Raw genomic sequence first — 10634 nt, 5'->3', positions numbered from 1 at the left:
GGAGAGTTCCAGTTGCTTCACATCTCCACTGGCACTTGGAATTCTCAGTTTCGTTTGTTAAACTTTAGCCATTCTGTTAGGTATGTCGTAGTATCTCATTATGGTTCTGATTAACATTTCTCTAATGACTAATATCTAATAACTAATATCTAATGACTAATGATATTAAGTATCTTTTCACACTTATTTGTTAACCATGTATCTTTTTGGTGAAATGTGTGGTTCAAGTCTTTTGGTTATTAAAAAATTTTTGGTAAGATATACATAACATAAAATTTAATATCTTAACTTTTTTTTTTTTTTTTTGACAGAGTCTTCCTCTATCACCCAGGCTGGAGTGCAGTGGCACAATTTTGGCTCACTGCGGACTCTGCCTTCTGGGTTCAAACAATTCTTGTGCCTCAGCCTCCCGAGTAGCTGGGATTGCAGGTGAACACTACCATGCCCAGCTAATTTTTGTATTTTTAGTAGAGACAGGGTTTCTCCATGTTGGCCAGGCTGGCCTCGAACTTCTGACCTCAAGTGATCCATTCGCCTTGGCCTCCCAAAGTGCTGGGATTACAGGCATGTACCACCGTGCCCAGCCTTAACCATGTTTTATGTGTACAGTTCGGTAGTGTTAAGTACATTCCCATTGTTGTGAACCAACATCCAGAATGCTTTCATCTTGTACCACTGAAATTCTATTTCCAAACTTCCTGTTTCTTCCTTCCCACAGCCCTGGCAACCCCATTCCACTTTCTGTCTCTATGAATTTGACTACTCTAGGTACTTCATATAAGTAAAATTAAACAATTTTTTTTCTTTTGTGTCTCAATTATTTTACTTAGCAGGTCTTCGAGATTCATTCATGTTGTAGCATCATCAGAATTTCCTTCCTTCTTCAGGCTGAATAATATTCCATTGAAGGTGTAGTCCACATTTTTGTTTATCCATTTGTATTAATCCATTCTCATACTGCTATAAAGAACTGCCAAGAGTGGGTAATTTATAAAGAAAAGAGATTTAATTGACTCACAGTTCCACAGGGCTGGGGAGATCTCAGGAAACTTGCAATCATGGTGGAAGGTGAAGTGGTAGCAAGGACCTTCTTCACATGGTGTCAGAAGAGAGAAGGGCAAGCAGGGAAAATGCCAGATGCATATAAAACCATCAGATCTTGTGAAAACTCACTATCACAAGAACAGCATGGGGAAACCACCCCATGATCCAATCACCACCCGCCAAGTCCGGCCTTGACACATGGAAATTATAATTTGAGATGAGTTTTGGTTGGGGATACAGAGCCAAGATATTATTACCTTTCATTTGTTGAGGGACACTTGGGTTGCTTCCACCTTTTGGCTATTGTGATTAATGCTGCTATGAACATGGGTTTGCAAATAACTGTTTAAGACAAACTTTCAATTCTTCTGGGTACATACCCAGAAGTGGAATTGCTGGATCATCTAATAAGTCTATTTTTCATTTTTTGAGGAATGTCCTACTGTTTTCCATTATATCTGCTATGCACCATTTTTCATTCCCAACAATGGCATAAGGGGTCTCTCATTTCTCCACGTTCTCACCAACACTTGTTATTTTCTGTTTTTCATTTGTTTGTTTTGACAGTGGCCACCTTAATGTGTGTGAGATGGTATCTCATTGTGGTTTTCGTTTACATGGCCCTAATGACTAGTGACGGTCGACATCTTTTCATGTGCTTATTGGCCATTTGTATATTTTCCCTGGAAAAATGTCTATTCAAGTCCTTTGCCTACTTTTGTTTGTTTCTGGTTGCTGAGTGTGAAAGAAAATGAAGTAATTAAGGCTTTAGACTAACACTTTCTAAAATGGAGTTGAAAGATTATGAGAGGATTGCACTTAACACCTGCTAAAGCTCAAACCACAGAACGTTCCAATAGACTTGGAGAGCAACTGATGTCAGTATATGATGGTCTCCAGCTCAGCACTCAGCCAAACATGTGAAAAGGGCCTCTTTCTTCTCTAGGGCTCTGGAGCACCCTCTTTCCTCTGAGTGCCTGTGTCTTCTCTGCTACCATGCCCTGCAAATTCTCATCATTTGGCCTTTCTGAACTTCAGTCTTTCTTTTCCTCAACTCAGTGAGAAAACCAGGCTTCGAGCTTTCCCTTTCGGAGCTGCAGCCCATGCCTTGTCTGTTTCCCTCTCTCAGGGATAGCTGTCCTAGGCTGCCTCTTGTTCAGGGTCTGAGATCCCTGTTACCTCTGTTTTGAGGGTCTTCTAGTAGTTTTGAGAAGGAGTTTAAGTTTCATCCTTATTTTTCCTCTTGGCCAGAAGCAGACATTTTCTAAGAATTCCATAGTCTTTAAAAACATTTTTCATTGATATTCATCGTGTTTTTAATAATTTTCTATTAATAGCCATGTTCAAAGAAAGTTGTCTAACTTCATGTCCACTTGAATTTCTATACAACAGATCTGTACAGCAGAATTGGAACTGCTTAGCCAAAGGGTACATACTTTCTAAATTTTGTATGTGTCAAAAACTGCGAGGGTCTGAGATTTTCACTGAATTGTAAGCTAATGAGTTAGCTTGCCGTATTTCTGCACTTCAATGCTGACAGAAGTCAGGAGACTCCTGGATGTAAAAGATCTTATTATAGTAAAAGCAACAGCCAGAGTGTCACCATATTTACATGGGTTCTTGGATTCCTAATTCCCACAGGGTTAAATAGAGAGCCAGATGACTCCTGTGTTTGCAATGGGCAAGGGCCCAGCACGTTTTGCTTTCTTTTGAGACAAAGCGTTGTTCTGTTACCCAGGCTGCAGTAGAGTGGCACAATCATAGTTCTGTCGGGGGCCGGAACGTCTGCCAGGGGACTACCGACCTGCAGGAGTCCCCAAGACCGCCAATGTAGAGGTCTCGTTCAACCTGAGGGAGAGAGTGCGCGGAAGTGAAAGAAAATAGAAAAGCGGAGTCTGGAGGGCTGGCTTAGGCTATGTCCAACCAGCAATTTTATTTTTGCAATACGTTTCATTATATACTTTTCTGAAGCCAAAGTTGTTTACAACAGATCAATGTACTTAAGTTAAAGTAAGCAAGTTACGCCCACTAAGTTAAGCCCAGTAACTAAGTTAATCCCATTAAGTAGGTTACGCCCAGTAAGTAGGTTACTTTCAGTAATTAGGTTACGCCCCATAGATCAATGTAAGTAAGTTACAGTCACGCCCAGTAAGCTATGGGAAGTAAGTTAGTTACACCCTGTAAGCTATGGTAAGTAAGTTACAGTTACACCCAGTAAGTTACGGTAAGTAAGTTACCAAGTGTAAATACTTAAGTTAATATTTTACAATGAAGGTAACAAGGGTCCAAAATGAACACAATCAAGCAATAAACCATAAGAAGCCGAAAGTGGACACATTGCCTTCCAAGTCCTCATATCCATAAAGTAATGTCTGTTAATTATTTAGAAAAACATAGTCCCTCTCTCCGTTCCTGCTTTCCCTCAGCTCGACTCCTCCAACCAGGGATCTGTGTCTGGGCTCAAGCTCACCGTATGGCGAGGCCCATTTCCCAGGGGCCTCACACTGGAGCGATCCCCACAGATTCCCTCATAGTTCACTGCAGCCTTGAACTCTGGGCTCAAGAGATCCTCCTGAGTAGCTGGGACTACCACACCTGGCTAGTTTAAATATATATATGTATATATATATATGGTTTGGTAACAGAAAGATTAAAGTTATAAATATACATATGCATGTATATTTTAGAGATGGGGGTGTTGCACTATCTTCCACAGGCTGGTCTCAAACTCCTGGCTTCAAGCAATCCTCCTGCCTCAGCCGACTGAGTAGCTAGGACCGTAGGCAGCACCAGCATGCCTGGATAATTTTTAATTTTTTCGTAGTGACAGGGGTCGCTTTGTTGGCCAGGCTGGTCTTGAACTCCTGGCCTCAAGTTATTATTTGCTACTCAGCTTCCCAAAGTGGTGGGGTTTCAAGCATGAGCCCCAGAGCCCAGCCTACTATTTTAGCAAAGAGAAAACCTTGTAGGGAGCAGCAAACAAGCCAGTTTCCTGACCCCACAGCCTCCAGTAGTGAGCAGTCACACAATGCTCACTCCTGGGTTACTTGACCTATTACATTAGCTGCCTGTGTAGCTAACTGCAAAAACTGTTCTATCAGGAGATGGAAGCTTTGGAGCCTTGTGTACTCAGCCAGAGCACACAGGGGTGCTCAGGCTCTCTCAACAATAAACTGTAACATCCCTTCCAAAAAGTCCTTCACGATTAAGCCTGCCTTCTACTGTGTATGAGTTTCATGTCGGAAATGCTCCATTACAGATATGGGAATATAATCAATCCTTGTGACTTAGCCAGTCTGATGAGTGAGACATGACTTATCTTCCTTGTATTACTTTCCATTTCTCTTGAAGTTGAATACTTGACAAATATTTACTGATAATTTGTGAAACTGTTCTTTAAAAACCTAACTCCTCCCCGGGGATTTCTCTTTCCATGTTCCTGACTCAGGGGAAACAAATAAAGGAAGAGCTCCGTTTATCGTCGCTGTTGGCTGCGGTTCCCGCCTGAGTACTGTCTCTACTGCCATTTCCCCTTCAACTTGTGCTGTGTGGACGCACACGAGTGTCAGGCAACGTGTGTTCCCGCCTGAATACTGTCTCCTCTTGGTCTGTTCCGGGCTTCAAGAAGGCCAGGAGTCAAGACACGAGGGCATTTCCTTTTTCTGATACACAAGCCAAGTCCGGAGCACACAGTGGAGGAGTCAGAGGTGTCCTTCCGTGGCGCAGATGAACGCATCTGTTGTTCTCTTTCACTGCTGTCGCAGAGTCCCTCAGCCCAGTTCGCACCTGACGGCCGGCGTCTTTCAGAGACGAAGCAGCAAAGGGGACATTCTCTGACCGTTCTCTAGGGTGCTTTAGCGCTCGAGCTCCGTGCGAGCCTGGCCGCGTCCCCTCCAATAGACACGGACTTCACGGTGCATCCCGACTCACAAGCGCGTGGTCTTCCAGCTTTCCCCCGACGGGCCCCCTCGCTGGTCCTGCCCCTGACCCCAAGGGGTGGCGCGGGGCGTCTCGGGGTGTCTTGGGCCCGCGGCGCGCACCCCGGGTCCCAGCGGCCCTCCCCGCCCGCGCGCGCAGCCAATGGGCGCGGGACCCGCCCTCCCCGGAGCCCAGGGCTCGGAGCTCCGCCTGCGCCTAGTCCCAGCACCCGCGGCGCCGCGTCCCCGGCCCAGTCATGGCGTCCTCGGCGGCCGGCTGCGTGGTGATCGTTGGCAGGTAAAGGGCTCCGAGCCGCGCTGCTGCCCCTGGAGCACCGGGAGACGCCAGGGACGCGGTGCCCGCGCTGGGGACCCTCGGGGTGGGCGCCGGGTCGCTGTCACCGCGCCGGCCTCTAGCCCCCACGGTGCTGGCGGGCTCGGGGAGGGCTCGGCAGGTGGAGGCCCCCTGCGGAATTGGGTCTGCTTCTCTGGAGCCGGCGTTACAGGAGGTTTCGAGGCTGACCGCACAGGCCGCGGGGCCTGCGGTTCCCTGACTGTTGAATGTCGCCGCGCCTGCCCGCAGGTTCACACAGACGTCAGGCACCGTGTTGAACCAAACGAATTCCGGCTGTGATTCTGCGACGACTGTGTTCTCACCCTCATTTTACGAATGAGAATACTGAGGCTAAGCGGTCTACCCAAGGTCACAGGCGTTTAGTGACAGAGACCGGACTAGCCCAACGGGGGGGTGCCGGCGCAGTCCTTGTGGCGACAATGTCGCCGGAGGCCGCCGCAGGTATTAAGCGAACGTACAGGGTGTCCTAATTCCTGCGCGAGGCGTTGTTTCCAGAGTGGGGGGCGATGGAGCTAAGAGAGTTTACTTAATGTGTCCATTTAGCAGCCTAAATTCTGCCCAAATTGATTTCTGGTGTGTGCTCTCCCCAACCCTCCCCCCATGTTTACAATCCTTGCTATTTTTATATTTTAAAAAGGGGCATTTATGTGTACCTTTCTTTGGCTAGCTGTTAGCAGCAATCTATAAACATGTTAATACTTGCTACTGATAGTTAAAAGCACCTTTTTGGTGACTGCTGTTGAGGTGCTGGCCTTCCCTCCTCTCTTCCCCCCATCAATGTACAACCCGGTGTGGAGACCACTTCCAGTGTCAGGGTGTTTCCTTCCCATTGAAGGAAGGCATCAGATTGCCTGTTGTCAGCTTTCTTTTCTCCAGAGCAGTGGAGATAACAGTGCCTTTGTTCTTTCTGGCCCATGGGTGTCCCTGGTTGAATAGTGAAGGCATATTAAAAAGTGCCCTTTGTACCGGTTGTGGTAGTTACCTCTGTCTTGCATTTTGTTAATAGTTATCAGAATGTATGCATACATACATACAGCTTTCTACACACATGGGCATACACACACACACACGCACACATTTTAATAGGACAGGGTCTCACTCTGTAGCCCAGGCAGGAGGGCAGTGGCACCATCATGGTGGAACTCAACCTCCTGGGCTCAATCCATCCTCCCACCTCAGCCTCCCAAGTAGCTGGGACTATGGGCGTGTGCCACCACGCCTGGCTGATTTTTAAAAATTTTAGGTAGAGATAGGGTCTCACCATCTTGCCCTGGCTGGTATTGAACTCCTGGGTTCAAGTGCCTAGGCCTCCCAAAGTGTTGAGATTACAGGTGTGAGCCACCTTTCCTGGCCTTGTATAGCTCCATCATGCCTTGTAGTAGTGTTATGCATGCACCTAATAAATGTGAAGTTAATTTTTAGTTGATTGTAGAGCTATCTCGCTGTGGGTGGCTCAGTCTACTGAAGAGGAGCTGCAGTTGACATCTCCTTTGAGGGATGGTGATAAGGAATTAGAGAAAGGTTAACTTTAAGGACCACACAATCCCCTGGGGCCTCTGCTTTGTTTTCTGGTGTGAAAGTCCTGTCTTTCCCCACCCTCAGCACCTTAGCACACACCCAGCTCTTCCTCTGGGACAGTGCTGGTTTCTTCCCTTCCTCCTTACCACCCTTCTTTCTCTTCCCTCTATTTCCTTCCTGGCCCCATAGGTGATTCCAAGGAACACCCACTTAACAAATAGGAGGCCTAGGAGGGCGGATGAGCAGAGGTCAGGGGTTTGAGGCCAGCCTGGACAACATGGCCAAACCTCGTCTCTAATAAATATACAAAAATTAGCTGGGCATGGTGGCACATCCTGTAATCTCAGCTACTGGGGAGGCTGAGGCAGGAGAATTGCTTGAACTCAGGAGGCAGAGGTTGCAGTGAGCCAAGATGGCACCACTGCACTCTGGCCTGGGGACAGAGTGAGAAAAAAGAAAGAAAAAAATGGTAGGAGTAGAAATGGGTATCATGAAGATAAATTTGTATTGGAGTAGTGTTCTCAGGCTTTCATTTTGTTAGCCTTACTTCTATAAAACACTGTGTTTCTGAATTGCTAAAATATGAGTTCTGTGTTTGTATACAAAATTCAGATTGTAGGCCTTGGGCTTGTTTAGAATAGGAATACAAAATGTTCCTGGTGCAGGACATGCCCTTTCTCCTGTCCTGCTTTTCAGGGGCACACTCCTTCAGTTTCCAGCTCAGGGACTGTCTCCTTTAGGAAAAGTTCTGCCTCTGGGACTTTCCCCTAAGGGTAGAAACTGTATTGTCACCATTTGTATATCCACCATGCCTGGCCCCAGTAGACAAATATTTGAGCATTTGTAACAGAGACTGCTTATTTTCTTAACTGATGTGCGGTGTGAAGGGCTTGATAGGACATTGTTTATATCAAGAAAAACATCCCATAAACTAGAAAGGCAAGAAAGAAAGGCGTCCTGTAAACTAGAGTCTTCTTAATTTTTTTTTCCCCAAAACTTTGGGGTGATTGTGCATTTTATTTCTTTTGAGACAGGGTCTCCCTCTGTCACCCAGGCTGAAGTGCAGTGGCACCATCTCAGCTCACTGCAACCTCCGCTTTCTGGGTTCAAGCAATTCTCCCGCCTCAGCCTCCCAAGTAGCTTGGGACTACAGGCACATGCCACCACACCCGGCTGATTTTCGTATTTCTAGTAGAGACAGGGTTTCTCCATGTAGGCCAGTCTCAAACTCCTGGCCTCAAGTGATCCACCCACCCCGGCCTCACAAAGTGCTGAGATTACAGGCCTGAGCCACTACATCCAGCCTGTGCATTTTGTATAAGGAACTTTCTGAGGCATGAATTTTCTTTGAAGTGCTATTCTAGGTATTTTCCTGCTAATTTTTGCACACGTACACAGCACACCCTAGGCTGCCTCCCTTGACTTTTGAGTCAGGTTAGACACTGAATGTCCCCTTCGTAGGAGTTACATAATAGCTCTTTCTGGCAAAATTTCCATAGTAGACTTAGATCATGAGTGTAGGAACAGTTTTACTTCAGTTTTTACCCAGTAAATGATTAACTGTAGCTGGAAAGATACTTTCAAATGTATCTAAAGTGAATTTGTTCAAAATTAAGTGACCTTAATGATAAAATTAGAATTGATGCAACTGTATCACTTTTCTCCCCTGCTGCTTTGCTGTTGTGTAATAGAATAAATTGTTCATCTGCGTTTTCCTTTTGTATATGCATTAATATTCATGAACTCAGAAGCTTTAAGACATACCACAATAGAGTGGGAAGGGCATTGAATTATCTCTGTCACTGGCTCCCATTTTATGGTCTCCAGGTATAGAGCAGTTCAAAGGAAGGCCAATAAGATGTCACACACTCTCAGGACAGGAAGTTCATTATTCTTGGGCCTGATGTAAAGTACTGTTTGGAAACAATACTGAGTGAAACCTGAGGCAGAAACCTGGAGGAAACCAAGGCAGGGAACTTCCCAGCTCTGGGCCTGGGCATTCTGGTCCCTGTGCCGCCTGCAGCTTCATTTGCTCTGTAGATTCCCTCTCCTTGGACTGGCTCACTTTTCTTTTCTCCCTTGTGACTTTATCTTGCACATCACTGCCAACCCTAAGGTTACACTCTTTTGGTATAGTGCCTGTTATCGACTTTTAGTTTCTATATTTTAGGTCCAGTTTTCAGGAGAGGAAACCCAATGGCCTCAGCTCCGTGCATCCCAGCCTACATATGCCATAGGGTGCTCCTAAGCCAGCTGATTGGCTTCTTCATGTCAGGTGTCCAATCTATGTCCGATCAGCAGTGACTGAGTGTGTGGGCATGGAGGGGTGGGGAAAGGACACCCGCTGTTCCCCTGGAGTCAGCCTCTGCGGTTGGGCCTCTGCAATGAATGGGGCAATCTCAAGATTGAAAGGGAGGTGAAGCCCAGTCCAACCACCTGATAATGATGGCAGAATCCCTGCTGACAGTTATCCTCCCTCAGGTCAGATACTGCGGTTCCAAGGATTAGCTGCCTGTTTGATTATGGGGGCTGCTCTTCCTTGAGCAACAGCATTAGGTTAAGACCCAAGACATGGAAGCAGGTGTGTTAGCCCCAGACTGAAGCGCCACGCTCCCTCCAGCATGACGGCTTCCCCTCTTGAGGGTTCAGACGCTGCAGTGAGCAAACACACAGTTGTTCCCTGCAAACAGAAAAGCACCCTCTCTTGACCCCATTTGTTCCTCTGGTAATTGCCACATTGCTCCTCAAAACTTAATAAAATTATCCATATTGTCTCCAGTTTCTTTCTTCCTATGCATATTCTCTGCCTTACCTTTGTACTATGGAAACATTTCAAACTGTGTTAAAATTGAGAGAAGCCTACGGCGCCTTCCCCCACCCCTCAACTTCAACAATTATTAACACATGGCTAATCTAGTTTCAGTTACTCTCCCTTCTCTGGACTGTTCTGAAACAAATGCCAGGCATTGAGTCATTTCATCTGCAACGATGTCAGCAGGTAGAGCATCTAAAAGATACGGACTGTTTTAAAATATATATAACCATAATAGCATATCATGTGTAAAACATTAACATAATTCCTTAATATCTTCATGTAATATTTTTAAATATCTCTTCCATATTCAAGAGTTCCCTGATTCATTTTTTAAATACGTGGTTTGATTTATTTAGGGTCTAAATAAGGCCCACATGTTATGTTGAATCAATAAGATTTCTTAACTCTTTCAATCTATAGATTCTCCATCCCTCTCTGGTTTTGTAAAAATTTTCTTGCTGTTTATCTGTTGAAGAATGTGAGTCATTTGCCCTGTAAAATTTTCCATATTCTAGATTTTGCTAAACTCCCCTCCCCTCCCCTCCCCTCCCCTCCCCTCCCCTCCCTTCCCTTCCCTTCCCTCCCCTTCCCTTCCCTTCCCTTCCCATTATACACAGGGTCTTGCTATATTGCCCAGGCTGGTCTTGAACTCCTGGGTGCAAGCCATCCACCTACCTCAGCCTCCTAAAGTGCTGGGATTACAGGCATGAGCCACTGCACCCAGCCCCAGTAGTGTCATTCATTTATCATGTTCCACCGTCCCTTCATTTCCTGAAACTAGTAGTTAGGGCTAAAGGCTCATTTTCTCTTAAACCTATCCCAGGCAGTCTTTCACCAAGCCCACAAATCTGCTTTTGTCATGGTCCCCACCCCTATTCATCTTGCAAAGACCAGTGGTCAGTCCTCAGTTCAAGTCTTTCTTCATCAACAGCGTTTGATGCAGATGGCAGCTCCCCTCACTTTCCTGACCATACCCCCCACCTCA

General features: G+C 46.1%; 1 protein-coding gene across 2 annotated transcripts in view; it reads left to right on the top strand.

Annotated features, from left to right (window-relative positions):
- The first annotated feature begins 5183 nt into the window (after positions 1-5183).
- The window catches only part of CRYL1 (crystallin lambda 1), a 120166-nt gene continuing 114715 nt past the window's right edge, over positions 5184-10634 (top strand). For both annotated transcript variants that reach the window (XM_002748881.7, XM_035302312.3), the window contains exon 1: positions 5184-5259. In XM_002748881.7, coding sequence (XP_002748927.1) covers positions 5219-5259 — 41 coding nt within the window. In that variant the 5' untranslated portion in view covers positions 5184-5218. The remainder of the gene's footprint in view (positions 5260-10634) is intronic.

Source organism: Callithrix jacchus, chromosome 5 (assembly GCF_049354715.1).
Source record: "Callithrix jacchus isolate 240 chromosome 5, calJac240_pri, whole genome shotgun sequence".
Lineage (NCBI taxonomy): Eukaryota > Metazoa > Chordata > Mammalia > Primates > Cebidae > Callithrix > Callithrix jacchus.
Note: the sequence above shows the minus strand (reverse complement) of the source record. Positions and strands in the feature narration are given on the sequence as shown.